At 39.4% G+C, this 20,842-nt stretch overlaps 2 protein-coding genes across 6 annotated transcripts; both read left to right on the plus strand.

Annotated features, from left to right (window-relative positions):
* Window positions 1–1,209: 1,209 nt before the first annotated feature.
* Window positions 1,210–12,353, plus strand: gab3 (GRB2 associated binding protein 3). Of its 5 annotated transcripts, none has more exons than XM_078266037.1 (10): window positions 1,210–1,385; window positions 4,183–4,483; window positions 6,714–6,870; window positions 6,961–7,400; window positions 7,568–7,617; window positions 9,231–9,480; window positions 9,797–9,887; window positions 10,132–10,216; window positions 10,487–10,606; window positions 11,321–12,353. In XM_078266037.1, the coding sequence occupies exons 1-10, from the start codon at window positions 1,314–1,316 to the stop codon at window positions 11,438–11,440; spliced, it is 1,686 nt and encodes a 561-aa protein (XP_078122163.1). In that variant the 5' UTR covers window positions 1,210–1,313; the 3' UTR covers window positions 11,441–12,353. The 5 variants fall into 5 exon arrangements, with proteins under 5 accessions (XP_078122163.1, XP_078122164.1, XP_078122165.1 ...); XM_078266038.1 differs by having other exon boundaries at window positions 11,324–12,353; XM_078266039.1 differs by having other exon boundaries at window positions 9,234–9,480.
* Window positions 12,354–13,019: 666 nt separating this feature from the next.
* On the plus strand, window positions 13,020–19,701 carry LOC144527644 (APC membrane recruitment protein 1-like). Its single transcript, XM_078265843.1, has 2 exons — window positions 13,020–13,452; window positions 15,038–19,701. The coding sequence occupies exon 2, from the start codon at window positions 15,145–15,147 to the stop codon at window positions 18,259–18,261; it is 3,117 nt and encodes a 1,038-aa protein (XP_078121969.1). The 5' UTR covers window positions 13,020–13,452; window positions 15,038–15,144; the 3' UTR covers window positions 18,262–19,701.
* Window positions 19,702–20,842: the final 1,141 nt, after the last annotated feature.

The following is a 20,842-nucleotide window of genomic DNA, read 5'->3' on the forward strand; positions in this document are numbered from 1 at the left end:
AACAAAATTACTATAAAACTCGATGACAAGCATCATCATTATTGACTACGTGACTGATTCCTCTTTAAAAGCTGTTTCAACATGAGGATACAATTATGATCCATAATGAATTCCACATATTGATCAGAGGCAGAGGTGGAGGATTTAGGAAAGGCCACCTTACAGCTCCACATAGATGCACCCTGAAGTTACTGAGTCAGAAACTCTGAGAGGTACCAACATGTTAGCACCTTAGAAGCCTGTTTATTTATAGGCATTAATGGATATGTTTATTATAATAAATATAATTTTTTCACAAATATGGCAGTGCTGCAATCTTATCGGCTTCCTATGCAAATTTTAATTGCATGGTAGTTTATGATCTTAAAAGGCTCGATTGTTGTAGAAGCTGCTTGTGACTAAGAAGTTACAAAATAGCTTAAATGTGAAAAGATCATGGAATGCATAAAACTATTTGCAGCATAAAATGGTAAACAGCCTCCAAAGAGTATAAATTATGTAAGTTTGCTTTTGCAACTTTTGTTACCATGTTTGTCAAAAAGTAAAGTGGGAATCTAACATAAGATCACATACTTTCTAAACTGGTTAATCCTTAAATTCACCTTATTAACTTTTGACAAAGACTGAGCACTGGAAGAAGAGCAAACTGATAGTGCCACTACTACTATTAATATTATATCTGCACCGAGACCTTTCTGAAAGCTCAAGCTGAAATTAGCCCTCATTAGTTTATCTAATCTATTAGATAATCTATTAGATCTATCTATTTAGCATCAAAGAGGTGCAGGAGGTCGATGTTTGAATCAGTTACCCACTGTTAAAACTGCTTTCTGAAGAGCTCAGAAACCACATTAGACAAACAAACAATAATACATAAATATAACAACATAAATAATAAACAAAATAATAACAGCAATGTGGAATCAACATGCTTTTTGAAAACGTTGAACCTTAAGATAAGATCTTTTAAAAGCATGTGACTCAGCTCCTGCACGTTCAGGAATCAATACAACTTAATCCTCAAACCTGTCAAACCTCATTATGTGTAGTATTTAACCATACAGTTCAATCCACTTGCCCCGAGCACATGAAAAATAAACACATAATGCTCTCCCTCTCCCCTGCCCTCACTCTCTCTCTCTCTCTCTCTCTGTCAGTGTGATCAATTTTTCGACTTCCTCCTTTTGGAGTGGCTAGGCTGAATACCAGAACACAGGATATGCTTCGCAGTGCTCTCAGTTTTTACAGCAGCAGCAGCAGCAGCAGCAGCAGCAGCAGCAACAACCGTGAGGACGACTCGCTCTGCAGTCAAGATGAGTGCTGGGGATGTGGTCTGCACCGGTTGGCTCATTAAATCCCCCCCTGAGAAGAAATTGAAGAGATTTGTGAGTAGTAGTACACACCGGACACTTGTATACAGTATGTCCTCTGCCAGTAGGACTGCCAGGTTGTGCTGCTGAGCCTGTGTGTGTGTGTGTGTGTGTGTGTGTGTGTGTGTGTGTGTGTGTGTGTGTGTGTGTTACGTTGTGGAATGATGATTTAGAAACACTGTGGGTTTGTATGCTTCTGTTAAACTGAGATGAAATTGTTTCTTCTTCTTTTCTTTCTTTTGTTTTGGCTTGTGGATGCAATATAATTATACCAACAATGAATCATGACAATAACAATATGTTACAAACTGCAGATGCACTTGACAGCCATGGACAGCACTGTTTTGTGGTTGTTAGGGTCATGTGATAATGCTCTGTGTATATGTGTTTATGTGATGAGCGTGTGCATTGTGAAACATGGGAAGTAATGCCAGACAGACTTAAGTGACAAGCAGAAATAGTCCAGCTTTAATGACGGCTGTTTGCACTTCCTCTGTACGAATGCAAGAGGAGGAGGGCCATTTGTCAACACCAGTGCAGGGAAAGGGTGGGTGGAGGTGTGCATTGATGGGGTTCGAGAGGGAAATAGAAACTTATTTTGGCACACTATGCAAATCCTGTTGATACCAGAGAACAAAGTAAATATATGTTTTTCAGACTGTTAGGGCAGGCACACTATCTGACTCAGTATTCAAATGTCAAGCACATGCCGTTCAAATTTATCTTGCACGATGGTGTTCTCAAATAAAATAAAAAAATGAAAGCATGCTTTAAGAAAACGTCAATGTAGAGTGCTGTGTGGTGTTTGTTTAGTTGCAGCTTCTTGATTTTACTTTGTCACCTTGTACAGAAACAGAAGTATCAACACTCAGCAAACAGCATTTAACTGTTGTTGGCTGTGTCCAGTTCACCACAGTGTGGCCCTTACTCACAAGAGCTTGTATTGCTTGTATCGAGACATATACATTATTGTAATATCCCTTGATTACTACCTTTGACGACATATATTGTATTATAAAAGCCCTTTGTAATTGTTTCTCTTAACTAGAATGACATAAAATGACTAATTTACACTCCTCGAGATCATGAAAAGGAAAATATTGAAAGAGAAGCTATTGCAAATGTCATTAATAAGATACTGTATATAAACATCTAATATCCCATGCTATGCATTATCAATACTAGAATTTTAAGATTTTTTAGAATGGATATTGGCAACACTTTAACCTGCATGAGCCTTTTCATTCAACACATTTTGACATGTCACAGTAGGAAAGGCACAGGTGTAAATAATAAAATCAATGATGGCTAAATTCCATTTAGCTGCTTCAGTTTCAGGGTCCTAGTATTGTTCATTCTGGCTTACTGTCACACTGTCTTACTGGAACATTTGAATAGAACACAGCTGGGGCGGCCTCTAACTCACCCAGTAAGAGTACTCGCCCCATGTTGGCTGAGTCCTGCAGCAGCGCGGGTTCGAATCTGACCTGCTTCCCTTTGCTGCGTGTCATCCCCCATCTTTCTCCCACTTTTATGTCTATCCACTGTCACAATAAAGGGAAAAGCCCCCAAAAAAATGTTAATGTTAAAAATCTTAATGTTATGAGTAGCGTCTGTTTTTCCTACTATGACGAGACAAAAATGTTTTAGAGTTTTTCAACCTTAGCTTGAGCGTTCATTTTTGCCCTTTGACATTTTTCCCACAAAACAGCAAATGTCAAAGTCCAATTACCAGCATTTTCCAGAGCTTTCAAGCACATCACACAGTCTTCCTCAGTGGATTATGTTTACTCAGTTGCCACCATCACTGAACACCTGTGTTCCATACTTTGGTCACATAACAACCAAGCAAACTCCATCTGCTGAGGAAGACCATGGGATCTGGTTAAAAACTGAACAGTAAAATCTCATGAAGTGCTCTGTCTTCACTTAAAAATATCTAAAACAACTTAAGTTCCGAGTTCAAACTTTCCATATTTAACACATCTATAGGACCAAGCCATCTGTCTAGTTACGGTTTCCTCTCAATTTGGCAGTGGTATCGGCATCAGTGTAGCGTGTCTAACCATTTCCTGGTACAAACACATTACCAACTGACTTGTGCAGGAGCTGATTACCCACATGCAGAACAAAAGGTTTTCACACCACAACAATATCGGACGAGGCTCCATTCCTATAAGGCACACAAAGCCACAAAACCAAGTATGAAAGAGATTTCCTATACATCTAGCATTACTATTCTTATCATTTCTTTTAATCTGCTATTTCTAAATATAAAATATGACACCCCCACATGGCTGGGATGACAACTGGCACCCTGTATGCAGCGAGGGCTCAGGCGTTACATATTACAAGTAGATCTATGGAGCTATAAATACCTGTTTCAGTATTATATTATTTCAGTAAGTCCTCAGTAGACCAAGTACTGTATAAATACCTCTTTCGTTATGTTTGACATTTCCTGCTAAATACAGTGAACTTCCTCTTCTCTGTACTTCTGGGAAATTTGAGTTAAGGTTCCGCTTACTGACCATATCAAAAGCACACACACAAAAAAAGAGTTTAAAGTTGCTAAGTTAGCTGTTGTGAGCAGGACCTGTGATCTAATACCCATGACTGGTCATGACTGGTCATAACTAGTCATGACTGGTCATAACTAGTCATGACTAATAAAATGGTGGTGGTGGTGGGGGAAAGGGAGATGTTACTCTTAGAATTATGCAGTACTGTGAATACCATTATGCAGTAAGGATAAAGTTAAAACTTAAAAAAGTAACTCCATGATGAACTTTTTGCTCCCTTTCTCCTGCAGGCGTGGAGGAAACGCTGGTTTGTGCTTCGAAGAGGTCGCATGAGCGGCAATCCTGATGTGCTGGAATACTATCAAAGTAAGAACTCCAAAAAGCCAATCCGCACCATCGACTTGAAAGAGTGTGAGGTCGAAATGCTGAATGGGCAGCTCAGGATAAAGCGAGACTTCCATGGAAAGCACCTGTTTGTAGTAAAGACCTCATCTCGTGTTTTCTACCTGGTGGCCAAAACTGAGGAAGAGATGAACAGCTGGATCAGTAGCATCAGTCAAATCTGCCAGTTTGGGAGCCTGGAGGATGCAGGTAAATACACACTATGTGGTCGTGTTAAAGCTGCACTTTAAAATGTGCCTGTCTCACTGAAAGTCACATAGTAATGGTGTAAAACAGAAGATCATCCCATTCACTAGATGTAGTACATTCACCCTGCTGGTCCAGAAGAAATTGGTGTAACTTGACCCCACACAGGAAGTGGTGAACTGAAAATAAAACTTTAGAATAAGGTCAAACTGTTTATTTGGGGCTGTGTAGTTCACAGACCAGTGATTGTTCAAATATAAGGGTGCAGTTTATGACTTCAGCATTAAAACTCAAATTTAAATTTGTTATGTCTTGCTGCAAAACGTCCAAAGTGCAGGTTTAACTGAGAATGTGTTAACCTGCCGTGCTTACGGGTGTGTTAATTACTTAAAACTCATGTTGTGCACACTTTGTCAAATCTAAAGTACTTCATTTTTAATTCTAATGGAATTCACAAAGATTCAAGTGTCAGGCAACATTTAAAAAAAAAATGATGCAAAAAAACATCTGGAATATTTCCATGGTGTCCTAGTATTTTGCATTATTTTCACAAAGCGGTATAGTGTTTTTATCTACATTTAAGTCAAGGGAAAAATAAAGATTTGAAGAGGTAATTTCCCATCCATTGGAGTGGCAGACTTGAAAAACATTCAATCAGCTGAAAAATCTAAAACTTTGTCTGCTTGATGCAGAGCTGTGGTCTTTTCAGATACATTTCTCAATAAATGCAGCTCCTAAACCCACGCACAGTATCACATCATCACATCATCACATTGTGGTTAAAACCCTTTGATTAAAATCATATCTGGTCTTCTTTCTACATCAGTAGCAGCAACAACAAGTAAATGTTACATTATTGTTAGAAATATAGAAAAAAAAATGTAAACAATTTTTCCACACAACTCTTTCTGGAATGGAAATTAATTCAGATGAGTGCTCAAGTCAAGCAAAGTACATGGTTTAATGACTTGAAGATAACACGTGGCCGCATATTTTGTCATACATCTGACAGTTGTCTGTGTGCAGAAGATGTTTCCAACAGTTCAAAATGTTGTAGTTGCTACTTGCTTGTCACACAGCCTAATGTTGCAACTGTATTAGAGGAGATTACAGCAGATAAACAGGGAGCTGAGGTCCCATTCAAACTAACAGATAAATAATGAGATTTTCCCATCACTTCTGTGAACGTGCTTCGGAGCTGCACAGAATGAAATCTCATCTTTTGTGGGGTGATTTTTTTTTGTATGCATCACTAAGTGCTGCTTTCATTGCCTTTAATTGACCTGTGACCACTGTATTCTTATGGCGTTGACTTTTATTTCTATATTTACACTTCTGCTAACATATGATCACTCTCTACAACGTATTGCGAGAGTGAGGCTGTTTTGACCCTTGCTTTACTGTTGCTTCCAATATTTTGTGAGGAGATGTGGAGACGTCTGTTAGAACACTGCCATCTGTGTGAAGAAGATAGAGCAATGTTGCTGATATGCCGCCCTGCATATTACCGTAAATCTCATATGCTCTTAGAAAACACACACACACACACACACACACACACACACACACACACACACACACACACACACACACACACACACTTACACAGTCAATTATAATGCAAACTTATATCCCACACTAAACACTGTGATACAGATTGTTGCTGTAGTTTTTGTAGAATTTTAGAATGTTATGTTGCTTAAATTACGTTTTTTTTTAGAAAATAGGACTGCCTGGATCTCAAAAGACTTCTGTGCGATGGCACCTCATAAGTTTTGCAAAGGAATTTAAAAGGTTGTTCGGCACCCTCAAGAGAATGCAAACGTCTATTAAGGGTAGCAAATGTTTCATGAGAACATGCAAAGACTTTTGGATGTTTTCGCCCACATGGTTCTGCAGGGAGAGCCTTGACTTAGCGGCCTTGAGTGAAATGGAATGAAACAAATTTCTGAACGAGAGCCAATCTGACTAAAAGATTGGAGGATATATAAACAAAAGAGGGAACAGGGCTCACATGTGCCTACTTTTAAGGTGCCTGCAGAAAATTGATTTTTCTTTTCAAATTCACCTGCTCCATTTACAGTATATTGTTCATTTGAATACAGGCTGCATGGGAGAAACCTGCATGTGTGTGTGTTTGTGTATGGTTTGCGATGGCAGTTTCCTTGTCACTTCTTAGTGGTTGTAACGTTTCGGAAACTACATGCTCTCTGTATCTGCTTGTTCTCAACAGAGAGTTCAGAAGAAGGCTTTCCTCACACCCCCACCTCCCTTCATCCGTCCCCTGACAGCTCTGACCGAGTGTCTGTATCAAGCCAACCAGATTCCAGTCACCCCCTGGACTACCTGTTTCTCTCACAGTGTGAGACAGGGAGTGTAAGCACTAGTAGGTATGTACAATCTGCAATCCTTTAACACAAGACAAAATGATGGCAGTAGTTCATGTTTAACAAATACAATGCTTCCCCCCATATATGTAGAAATGACAGCTTTTCAAACTCTGAGATCTCTCTGGAGCAGAAGTCATCAGACGATGCTGTCAGGGACATTGTCCCCTCACCTCTTTACACCGATTCCTCTTCCTCCTCCTTCTTTCATGCCAGCCCCAGTCCATCTTTTTTCCTCCATGGGAGGTTGACTAACCCTCCTTTCAGCGCTCCATGCACCTCCATGGTGCTACCGTCGTCCTCTTCCTCTCCACAACGCCACTGTGCCACAAATGTCTTCCAGTTTGACAAACCTTATTCGTCTGCATCGTTTGAGGCAACGAGTGACAGACAAACACCTCCTCCGCTGCCACCCAAGTCTAATCTCCTGTCAGAGCAGCTGAGTGATGATTTAGCTCGCAGGCCAAGGGCAAACCACGCTGCATTATGTCTCCGGAGGACCTCTTTGTCAAGCCTTGACCATTTCAGAACAGGTATGTCCTCATTAGGAAGGAGTCTCACAGTATGCAGAATGCAAAAACTGAGCAAGCTGGGCGCAACAAAATGATTCATAATCCTGGCGTGGCAGCATACAGATTCATGTCGACAATATCTGATTGTAAAGGATGAGATCGTAAACTAATTTTACCTCTTTTTTTAGGAGATGCTCATAGCAGATTGATGAGGAACAGGAGGCAGAGTCTTAATCTGGTAAGAGAATCATTAACAGCAGAAAAACATTTCTCATGAGATCTTGCTGAAAAAACCCTGCATGCTTAACAAAATAGCTTGACATTTTAGGAAATATGCTTTACGCAAGTTAGATGAAAGGATATAGCACTCTCATGTCCGTTAAATATGACGCTACTGCCAGGAGACAGTTAGCTTAGCGTAGCACAAAGACTGGGAACAGTATATATCTCATTTGTTTAATCTGTAACATTAACTGCCTGGAGTTTCTCCCGCAGCTAACGCTACAGCTGGGATATGGTTAGCTTAGCCTACCATAACTGGGGTCTTCGCTGATTGCCAAGGCAACCTCACAGTGACTCCAGGAATTTTTTTAAGCTTTGGTTTTTGTATGGATTAAACAAACAATATTTAACATGTTAATTAGTGAGCTTTATAGGTTCTGGTAGATGGATTTTGTTACCGTTAGACAGAGCCTGGCTAGCTGTTTCCCCCTGTTTCCAGTCTTTGTGCTAAGCTGAGCTAACAGGCTGCATCATATTCATATTCATACCTACGGTGGCTGACAGGGGTAAACGCACTGCAACTAAAAAAAAACACACATGCAAATAGACAAAACACAAGCAAATTAAGAAAACATCTTTATTAATTTGACAACACATGTGCAGCATTTAGCAAACACGCTTTAAATACAAACAACACAACCAAATACAGAAATGCGCTGCAAAGAAATTATGTAAAAAGAAAAGCACACAAACCCCTAAAACCAATGCAACAGAAAAACACTGCATCCAGTTTACATAACAAAAGTTCTCCAGGCCTCTAGGGGAAGCAGTAAGTGGAACAGCTTGAGTTTCAACCCCACGGAGAGAGAGAGAGAGAACGAGAGCGAGAGAGCAGATGAGAGGTTTGTTTTGGAAACAGGAAGAAAAGTGTAGTAAAGAGGTGACATAAAAAGGTGCATATTCATTTTAACGTTTGGCCCTAGTCTTTTAGAGTATTATAAAACAGGTTTACGCAGCTACCGTGTTAGAGACTGACTTCTACAAGAGCTTGCAAGCTAACACTAGTTAAAAGCCCATATATGTTACTGAAAAGTAGAACACTTATTAAAAATCGAATTAAAAAAATTAGGAAAACAAAATACCCACTCTCTCTGACATAACCTCACCTTCTGTTGTGTAAACTGGATGCAGCGTTTTTCTGTTGCATTTGTTTTCGGGGTTTGTGTGCTTCTCATTTTGCATCGTTTATGTATTTGCAGCATGTTGAATTATTGAAGATGTTTTCTTAATTTGCTTGTGTTTGTCTATTTGCATGTGTTTTCTTAAGTTGCAGTGCGTTTGCCCATGTCGGCCACCGTACATACCAGACATGAGAGCAGTATCAATCTTCTCATCTTACTCATAAAAATGCCAAACTATTCTTTAAAAAAACCAAATAACTGTAGGATTGGAAAATGTACAACTTTAGCATCCGAGGGGTATTATCATTTATCTAGGAAATAAAAACACATGCCGTCAGAATAATTTAAAAGATGCAATAAGCACATAAAGATGCAGTGTCTTTAACAAATGTGTACCAAAATGACAATAAAGTGCACTTGTCTGACCTCCTGATGCTTTGTCGTTCAGCAGCCTTGTTTAAATACCACACAAGTTCAAAGCTCCCAGGATGAGTCATATGTCCCCATGGCTTCGCCGTCTCCCTCTGTTACCACCATTGAATGTGATGGCTACATCCCCATGAGCCCCGGGACATTCAGTTTCCACAATACAAACTGCAACTTTGAGTCCTCCACGACTCTCAGCACACCAATGCGTCAACCTGGAGATGTTGCGCCGCCTCCAATCCACCGGCATCTCAAGCCTCGCCTGAGGAGAGGTGAGAGTCATAACAGTCTGGATTGGTTCATGTGACATTTTTTGACATTGTGTAGACAACTGAGCTTGTATTTCTACTCAGCTAATCAACTCCGTGGCTGGGGGTCTTCATGATGTTTTTGAGTATGTAGTCTTTGTTATACTTTAAACAGGGTTTACAAATGTAACGTAAATGACAGGATTCATGCAGATATCAGATACACAGATTTTTCCACACAATGAGTTTTACTACTTGTCACCGTTTGAAAGCTGGCCCTTCTGTGGCACATTAGAGAATTACAATCAGTCCAATAACTTTGCCCTTTCTGGGTTCACAGCTCGACCTCCACCTCTTGACTTGAGAGGCCTCTCTACAATCACAGAATGTCCCACTCATCTTCCTTTGAGCAGAGCAATGACTGAATCATGGTGAGGGAAAAAGTCTTTATCCACAAAGTGTAATAGGAGGTTCCAGTCATGTGTTTTGGTTATGGGACTGCCATTTTGTTTACAACTAGATCTCATTATATCTTTAAATTTCGACAGATTAAATTTCATTTTTACCTTGGTTCTAAATAGGCTCACCCAGTTTAAGGCTAATGTCCTGCTTCTCCGTTGGTTGCTAATCTGATATAATTCTTCCTATTTTTTTGTTTTTATTGTGTAATTGCAGCTTTGCAGTGAACTGTTTACCTCTTGATAGAAGACTTGAAAACGTGGACAATCCAAGAGATGAAGACGCACACTGCACTGCAATGGTAACTACTTACAGTCGTGAAAACACATTTTAAACAATACATATGTAGTTTATAGACTGACTCGATGCAACTAATGCTATCACCATATCAGAGACTCGAAGAGAGACTTTGACTGTGCATTTCTATTTGCACCAATAAGATACTGACTAATGTGACCCGATTTGGCTTTCCTGGCTAGAAAATGGATTAAATTTCCCTTAGTTAAACGGCCTAACATTATTGGAACAGTGATGATTCAGCAAGGTCTCCATTTCTTTCTCTCTCTGACAGGAGTCAAGGCAACATTTCTGTCTCAACTTTGATGGAGCGGTTCAACCCTGGGCGAGAAGATCAAACCTTGACTATTTGTCACTGGATTTCAATTCTGCATCCCCCTCTCCTGTGCAGAAGGTATGTTATGATCAGATAAATGCGATAGATCAGATACATCTCTAAGTACAGACTCAGTCTTTTGCACCATTGTGCAACTGTAGCCTCTGTAGACAGAAACAGACATGGACTGGCCAAGACTCTGACAGGGATGATGTTACTTTGCTATTGCTATTACTTTTTCTGTCACCCTTCCTACCTTCACTACCTATATGCTACAAGCTTTGGGTGTTGGTGAGGCATTCTGGGAAACAAATGAAGTTAATGAAGTGGAGAGAGAACAGCTAACACCACACATGAATGATTTTTTACATTGTAAAATTGATTTTCTTAAACTTGAAACACACACTCAGCATTATTATTATTATTATGACACGTGTTACTATTTAAATGACCAATCAGTGCTCACTGCACAGGTAAAAAAACACCAACAACTTGTCTGTAAGCAGTGACAAAAGAAACCTGCGTCTTTGAAGACTTGTTACGTGTGATATGTTGAAACAGTCGACGCAAGACTGCTACTATTATAGTACTCATGAATTTGATGTTGTACACATGCAATGAGAAATGCATGATCCAAGAGATTTCTACTTTAAGAGTTCAGCACACTCAGGAACATCACTAGTTCAAATACAATACGTGCAACATGATTGTTTGTTACAAGTAAAGCAGAACCATGTTCATTTTGGAAATATATCACTCACTGTCTCCTCATCTCTCCCGCTCTATGTCCAGCAGAAGTCCTTTCTGTCTGATGATCACAGAGTGGATTATGTGCAGGTGGATGAAAAGAAGACTCAGGCGCTGCAAAACACCAAAATGGAGTGGACAGATGTCAGGCAGTCAAAAACATAAATGGAACATACCTGCTGAAAAAAAAATCACTTGGTTTCAAGAAATAATACCAGCGAGGAGGACAGAAGAGGACCAAAAACAATTTAAAAGCACTTTGAAAAAAACAGTATTAAAATAAAAGTACAAGAGTAAATAAGCATTTGGATGGTTGTTTGCCTAGTGGAAACACAAAACTGCACTGTAAAACTTTCACTCTCAGTAGATCAATTTTGTAAATAATACCAGATCGTGCACTGTATCACAACGATCTTTACCGTAGCATAATGTTTTACCAAATTTTGAAAAGGGCATAATATTGTTTCATTGTAAAAACCGCATGAGATTTGCTGTAAATGTATGTAGTAATTGTGATTGTAAATAAGACAACTATTTTAATGATAATAATTGTTAAACATATTAAACATTAAACATTATAATGTTTTTATATATTTCTTTCCCTAATTATGTATCAAAGACCAAAATGATCCATCCTGATTATTCTCCTGCTCCTTCTGTGACCTTCATATTGAAGATGTTTTCACTTGTTTTGGTACTGTGATTACTCTAAGAGATTCTACAAACATGTCATAGAAATTGTTTCCTGTACATCCACATAACCCCCCTTGAGGTTTGAAAATGTTATCTTCTGGTTTTAAGAGAGAGGACTCAGATTATTATATATATATTATTATATGTGTGACAAACCTGATCTTGCTTCTAGCTAAATATCACATCCAGGACTAAAAATTCAATAGAAGCTAAATCTTTTTTTTTATTAACATCTTTTTTTTATTTTTATTTATTGTGTTTTGTTTATTTATTTAATTATATTATGTATTTTGTCTCATGCACCTGTCTTCCCCCACCAGCATTTTCTAATGTTTATGCTCCGATAAATATGTAACTATAAATAAAGTTTATATATTTTTTTAAACTTTCTAAAGGTGATTTCTTTAATTCACAAATGACACACCAGCATTTTTTCATTAAACCTGTCCTAAGCAAATGAAAAATATCCCACCTCATCAAGGTTCCCTTAACTACACAGAAACATGTGTACCATGGACCAAACAATTGATATAGATAGAATGATAGCAGAGCATATATACAGGTATGGATATTTTGGAAATATGCAATTATACGTTTGTCCAGATTAAATACTTTATTATTAGTTTTAGTATAATTATTATTATATCGTTTTTTGTTTTTGTTTTTTAACTTAATTTAAAGAACACACGTACATCAACAGTATGTAGCTACGTACACAAAAACTGCCCATACCAGAGGGGCATAGGCCTATACAAAGAAAATATAATATATAAAATAATAACAAGAATAATAGAAAACGTAATACAAATTTATAATAGCCTAATGTATTATCAGTCCATGCGAAATTTATCAAACACAAAATAAGTCTTTATGGACTTCTACTTTTTAAGGTCTCTTACTGTTGCAATATTGATGAAGTTCGTGATAAGTATATTCTGTGTGAATGTGGAATTTTCCTAACAATAAAATAACACCTACACAAAAGCCTATCTACCCGTATTAGAAATGATTTGCCTACACACATGTTGCGTCACTAGCATGCGCCCAGGAGGGTCACGAAAGGAGTTTTGGGTAAATTACCTGAGAAGTCGGTCATCATCAACCAGCATTTAAACGCTGATCATCTCAAGTAAAATCGGCGTCCCGTGCGTGGCTAAGCTAGACACATTAATCCAATACCTGTGTAGTTGGTCTGCGTATTTATACCACACTGTTTTGCTGCGATGTGGTTTAACATTACCCACTGTCGGACTCACATTACAGCCACAAACTGCAGGACACACTGGTGAGTGGGATTAACGCTGTTAGCAAGCACCCCTGTGCTAGCGTTAGCTAACGGTGGCTGCAAACCAATGAAACCGTATCTGGTGAAAGCGACCCTCGGGCCCAAGTCGACTGCATTGAGGTGTAACTTCGTCTCCTGGCCGAGAAACCAACACCAGCTCCATGCTGCTGCAAGATTTTGGCTTTACGTTAGCTAGTTGGTAAGTTTGTTTACCTTGCGACTCAGTTAGCTCTATCGCTTGAATGTGCTAATATGTCATTTAGTTTGGTTTTACATGAAAACATGAACAATTGTCATAACTAGGTCTGTTAGTTGGACTGAATTCAACGATAGCTACACGTCTATTATCTTTGCAACGGCTCTCATTTAAAGTACATTTTGGAGATTCTTTGACCCACCTTTCACCGCTGGTCTTCATAAATAGTAGAGTGACTGTACAGCTGCAGCATAGTTACATCTGGAGCCTGCTGCTTTATCACCTAGGCTTTTAGTTCCAAATTGAAGTCGCCAGCTTACATTTTTTATTTTATCTTATTATATTAACCTTCAGTCAGTTATAGCTAATTGTGTAACTAAATATAAATGCACTCAATAGTTTAATCTTGGTCAGTCTTTCTCTGGCATGCACGCACGTTTATATGTATACGGTTGTATTTATTAGTTTAGTTGTATTCTCCCACAAAACAATATACATAACATACTTGCAGAAATATATACTAAAACAAAACAGAAATATTCAATACAAAGACAATAGATTCAGTGTGAGTATAGGGTATGTATATGCATATGTAATTAATGCACTAAGTTCCTTAGGCCTGGAAGCCTTACATTGATGATGTAAAGGAGTTTAAGCTTATTTCACTGGTCTAGTTTTGCAGTTGGGGCAGTTTCTATTTTTGTTTTTCCCATTAACCAAAGTCCTAGCCAAAGTGGCCCCACAGTACTATTGCAGACACATTCTTACGTTTATTTATGTGGCTTTCTTGACAAAAGATTGGCTCAAATTACTTAATGGAGAGTGGGCCCCTCTCGATCTAAGTCAGCAACAAACAATGTAAAAAAAGCAAAGAAAAAAAAGCTGCAAAATAACACAGGACATATGAGACACAAAATAGGCCATAGCAGACAGACCCCTGGACCAGGGAATACACTAGATCAGGTGTACATGCAGAAGGTGCCAAGACAAAGCATTACAACTTTTAGAAAAAAAGCAAAACAACAAGAAACCACAGAGGCATTAAAATGGAAATGCAGGCAGGAAAGTCAGGGTTTGCGTTCACTTCAGGTGAAATGATTACAAGTCACCAGAAGGGAAGACAGGCACACATGACCATACAAAGCCAAAACCCACACACTGGAACGAGCCATACAGACGTCGAGTTCACATAGAAAGAATACAGGGGCAAAGACTCTGGCTCAAGCAAATCCACACTAAATCTGAGAACATGTTAAAAAATATAAAGTAAAGATTTTATTTTTTTTGTAAATAGGGTTGAGTCATTTTAACTGACAAACAAGTGACTCATCCCCGGTAGGCTAAACCAATTGCACACACCTCAGGCAAAGACTTGTCTTCTCACATCTTGGTATGTCATAATACACTAGTAGATGGCAAAAGTAAAAAAAGGCTGATGGCCACAGGGAAATAGAGGACACTTGTGAGTATTAGAAATTCTAACCGTCTAATGGAGGTGATGTTCAAAATCTGCAATGTGAATGCTTCATATCAGTGTGGCAGAAATTTGAATTGAACATTGATTTTGGTCTCAACTATCTCAATACAGGGCTCATACCAGATGAAGGACACATTCACTGCAGTGATCCTATCGGCTGATTTAGAAAATTCAGCTGCTATGCCTTCCGTTGGAGTGCTTTTGTAAACGTGGTCGCCATGGCATCTCGTAAGGTAGACGAGCTACCAAGTGACACCGAGGATTTGGCTTCAGTCTCAGCGCAGACTTCCCGGCGCGGCCACGACGACATCACGGAGGAGCCTCAGCCAGATGCCATGAATGCTACGGTGAAATCCCAGAAATCTGGAAAATTTAGGAGGACTGCCCTGACATTTTTTGGAGTTCGGAAAGGTATCTGTATTTTACCTAGCTTCTTTGGAGGAAGGAGTAAAAATCCGAGCAAGTGGTCTTCTAAGAAAGGAATCCACAAAAGCAGAACACATGATGGGCTAAGTAAGGTTAGTCATGATGACAATCTGAGAAGTGGGTACACCTCAGCAGGAGATTTTGAGTACCACGGCCAGAGGGACTCTGCTGGAGAGCTCCACAGCAGCTGTCACAATGAATGTAGTCACCACACCGCTGACCAGAAATCACTGACTCTTACCCGGCAGAAAAGGGGTTTTAGGAGTCTTTTTCAAAGTTTTAAGTATCACAGAAACCATAGAAATGTTGGGTTGGATAAAACTGAAATGACTGCAATGTCCTCTCCTCGCTGCAAGGAAGAGGTGCCTGTTGTCCAGGACAACACCATTCAGTATGTCACAGAGTGCCTGGGATCTGAACCTGATGTGCCTGATTTTGCAGATGTTATATGTGATATTTCCATTGGTCCTGAATGTATTGATGCTGATGACGTGCCATCCGAGAAGAGTGTGGAGCAAGACAGCCCAAAGTCTGAGCTCAATGATGAGACGTGTGATGAAGAAATGGAGGAAATGAAATTGATGGCCGTAGTTTCCAGTGAATTGAAGGAGAGCTCTAGAGGACGGAGCGAGCCTTGTCTGAAACTCGAGATGATGCCTGAGCCCATATTGAAGTCCGAAACACCTGCTGGCTCATCGGATCAGCTAAACCTGATTTATGGAGACGTTGCATCATTAAAGAGCTTTGATTCACTCACTGGCTGTGGGGACATCATTGCAGATCAAGAAGACGAAAGCATCACAGAGCGCACAGTGTCTGGAGAAAGGAGCAGAAATGGAGGAAAGAGGGCCTCTTGTTATCTTACTTATCAGGGTGGCGGTGAAGAAATGGCCTCACCTGAAGATTTGGATGAGGAGTGTCTACATGACTTTTGGGGAAATAATGCGTCAGAGGAAATTTGCTGTACTTGCAGCCAAGATCACACTGATTTGACCGCTGACCTGACAAGTTCTCACAATATGGACTTACTGAACAGCAACAGTGCACAGCAAGCCAGTGGCATGGACGTTTCTTCAATTGCTGATGTGTTAACTCCTCAAAGTGAGCATCAAGAATCCGTTCCAAATAGTGACGAGGGCTACTATGATTCAACTACCCCGGGGCCAGATGATGGACAAGAAAAAACTGACCGACTAAGGACAGAGAGATTACCTAGGGACAGTTACAGCGGTGATGCCCTCTATGAGCTTTTTGCACCTGATGAGAGTCTCATCAGTCCACATTATGAAAACAAATCAAAACTGCCCAGTTCAAAACAGTGCGAGTATTTAAGCGAGCCAGTTGATGTGACAGATTCCGCCTTTGTTCCAGACATGAATCGGTTAAAACTAAGTGCTGAACTGTATAAAGTTCACGATGGCCGAGAGATGCCGAGCACATGCAGCAGTAAGTCCTCGGAGTTGGTACAAAACGTGGTTGGTCGTCAGGAAATCGGTATGAATAAGAACCGTAACTTGAATTCAAAAGCCCAAGCATCAGTCAACAAGAATGATATAGAAGCAGATGTATTTGACAAAAAGGGAATTGCGCCTGCTTCAACTGAAAAAAGAACAAAATCCCTGAATGCTGACTCTGAGAAAAGGCACAGCAGCGTGTCATTCGGAAGCACATCTGACCCAGATTTTGAAACATTTTGTGAACCCAAAGAGCAACATCTCGAGGAAAACAAGCCCGTAGCTTTACCATACAAAAATATCAATTCTCAGTCTCCAGACGATAACAATGACTCGGATGATGGGCAAACTGTGTGTTTCTCTCAAGCACTTGTGGACTACACAAAACACTCTCAGATGCTGAGTAACCTGCACAACAATGTGGATGATTTGGAGACAAACTCTGCCTTCACTCCAAATATGCAGGCCTTACCTACCATAGTCACATTTGATGTAGTGGATATGCATAATGAGGGTGAATACGATGAGCAGATTCACATGGAACTGGAGGAGGACATCTCATCGCCCTATCAGGAATTTGAAGAAAGCTACCTACAAAAAGATGCATTTGCTGAATGTGACTATCAAATGTTAGACCTCTATGAACAGAACCTGATCAGTAACACATGGGCAATTGCTAGTCTCCCGCGGCACCTAGGCCTTACAAGAGTCAGTCAGTCCATGCCTAATCCGTTGTCTCTAGACAGGAGAAGTAGGTCTCTGGACACAAAAAGCCTTGAGTTGAAGATGCCTGACGCATACAGAGAGAACAGAGCTGCTATCGTTTCTTGTCCTCAAACTGAAAAGGACTCTGAAAGAGATTCCTCACCGTATTACAAAAAGAATGTACTCGTGTCTGTGTCGGAGGTTAGAGACAGTAGCAGCATTATGGCCTTATCGTGGCAAACAAGGTCTGAAATGGCTTTAAGCCTTCCTCTGACAGATGGGCAATTCACTGAGAAAGTACAGAGTCTCAGTCAAACTCAAGTAAAACGCAAAATATTTTCTAGTTCATCCAGCAGTGATTGTCCTAACGGCACACTACAACTTTGCTCTGAGGTGTCCGACAGAGTGTCCTGTGATTTAATTTCACAGGACACAGAGCTGTACAACAGGCAGTATTGCCTTCCTTCGCAGTCTGATTCTTGTTTACCTCATAGCACCTTTGTTTATTCTGGAATGATGGATGATGAATCGAATGATGTTGATGAGGATGTTTTTTGTAAAGCTGCCACTAATTTGCAGTCCTATAATCAGTGTGGTAAAAGCAGACCAGTGGGAGGTAGAGAAGGAATATCTCATACTGGGAGTCCCCTGAATGCAGGTGTGTCTAAAGATAAAATGGCCGTCCTCCGTGAAACAACAACACCCAGGGATGTGGCCTGCAACACACTCCCCGATGCAACCTTTAATTGAAACGCTCTTGGCATTGAGATCACATGTATATGTGCTAAAGAGTGCTTTTATGTTACATCCAAAGGAGTAATTGTTGCTTAATTTTTTACTTGCACAACATATTGATCTGAAAACATGATGTACACTGTGAGAGACAGGACATGAATTGAAATTTAAAATTCTGAAATGTGGAGTCTGTGCCATCATGCTGCGTCAAGTACATGGCTGTCTCATTGGGAAGTAAAAAGGGATTTTTCTGCATTTGCACAGTAACAGCTGTTTGTTTCACACAGGCCACACATGTCAGTCTATTCAAGGTGTTTGAGCAAGTTATAGTTCAATTTGCATTGCAAATGCTGACAGATTCATCTCATTAAGCTATTGCATTTCACTAGAATGAGTATACCCATATGTAGCCTCAGTGTCCAGGGCTCCGTAGTAATGCCACACTGTTTAATGGGTATATATTAGCCTGGTCTCCATAGCACAGCCAAGCAGGGCTAAACAAGTCTTGCTTACCTTGCCAATTGCCCTGAAACATTTGTAGGCTTATGCTTTAACTGCCTGCTTATGTTTGTGTTTGATGCTTTTTCATAGCCTCTCTTTACTCCAGTAAGCTTTATGTTGGCCTGTCATGATGCTCAAATTGACTGTTTTTAGGGTTTACCTCATTTCAGGACAGATTGGGTTTAGGAAACAAACAGAATATCTCAATTCGCAGAGAGGAATAGCTCAATCCACAATATAAAACATGTCTCTTGTTATGCTGTTGTATTTGGCTTTATCTCAAAACCTCAGCTAGTTCTTCCCCTCAACCCAGCAACAGGATAAACATGTATAGGAAATGTCTGATGGAGTGATAGTTTTTGCAACTTTACTTCAGCTGCCACTTCATTTACATACCGTAGATAGCTATGCAAGGCCTATCTACTTGTTCTTAACTATAGCACATTTTACGTGCAGTTACCCTGTGTGAAAGTGCTTTAGATAAGACGTTGAAGAAACCGCCAGAGTAAAATATATATAAAATGGTGGAGAAAAACAAATCGAAGAAAAAAAACTAGTAGTACCTACTGGTCTCAAATTTACTGTTTGGTTTTGGCCTGAGAAGATTTGGCCTTACTGTGGCTGTTTTTTTGTTGTTCCCATTTTCTAACAGCTTGACCACCTGTGAAGTTTAAAAAATCTTACTGAAATGATGCACTCCATTTTTGCATTACAGTAAGCTTGTGGAATGAAAATTTAGTTTGGATTTTAAAATATGTCAAAAGATAAACCTTTTTTACTTTGTATCATTTTCTTGTGCATTTTGTGTTTGATAGGTCAGGCTAAACTGTCAGATGATGTAGTTTTTTTTTTTATAGTGTAATATTGAACAAATGTCAAATTTGTATTTATATTCTCAACTATTTGTACACTGTAACATTGTATTCAAAATGGTTATTACAAATTGGCACTATTCTTTTTGTTTGAGTTTTCTTTTGTAATTTTGGATTTTGTTTATTGTCAAATTACACCCATGTTACATAAGGGGATTCTTCTTGAAAATCTGTTACTGTTTTTTTGTAGTAGAACACTGCCTTACACTAAAATAAACACAACAAGACATACATGCAGGGGCTGAAGTTTATTCCAGCATCCATGGAGCCAACGGCAGGCAAACCTTGGAAGATCTTTTGTATTGCTTACACATTGGCAAACACATTCACGTGGACACCTATAAGCAGTTTGTTTCAAGTTCACCTAAACACCTGAGTAGAACGTGTACACCAAAGCACCCCTGTCTTGAGTATGCATGTACACCATATACATAATTTATTTAAACACATACATGACTACTATGATCTGCTAGATCAGTGTTCCTCAAATGGGTGTACTTTGGAGTACTGCAGGTCTGTGTAAATTTAAAAAATATTTGTGCATATGAATGCCTAATTCCTAATATAATTATACTACGTTAATTCATTTAGTGATACATTCTAAACATTTGACATTTAGCATTTAAGAGTTTTTTAGTTACAAGGTTGTTCTTCAGTAAATCAGACCGTGATGGCGCAGCGCTGGAATGTACCTGTTTACTAAAGCTTTTTTTCTCCCAAAATTGTTCTGCGCTCGTCAAGGGGAACTTGGCTAAAAACATATTTCAAAGGGGGTACGTTATTGAAAGCAGTCTTGGAGAACCACTGTGCTAGATCACGCTTCTGTATTCAAACCATCAACCTGCAAGGGACTGCCAATGAAAATTAGCCTGCATGGCTAAATCTTGCACATGTACATGTTGGACTCTGTGCTTATGTTGATTAATGTGCGTTGTCCCTTTTTAAATAAAGAAATAAAACAGTAGTAGTAGTAAAACAGAGTAGGTTTAGCTATTGTGGAATCAAATAACTAGTACATTTTATTAGAATGTAAATTCCGATTTGAGTTCATGATAAAGTTATTCCCATTTCAACTACCCCAAGTTGTAATCTAAGACAAATCTGTCCTTGCTTGTTTGCAATGCTCAGTGTTCTGGTAAATGTCCCTACAAAAGCCACAAAGTATCACAAAAGCCCTGCCTTGATGAAACGTCTGAATCGGTAGCATGGGGCAGAAATCAAGT

The sequence above is a fragment of the Sander vitreus genome, chromosome 13 (assembly GCF_031162955.1).
Source record: "Sander vitreus isolate 19-12246 chromosome 13, sanVit1, whole genome shotgun sequence".
NCBI classification, from domain to species: Eukaryota; Metazoa; Chordata; class Actinopteri; order Perciformes; family Percidae; genus Sander; species Sander vitreus.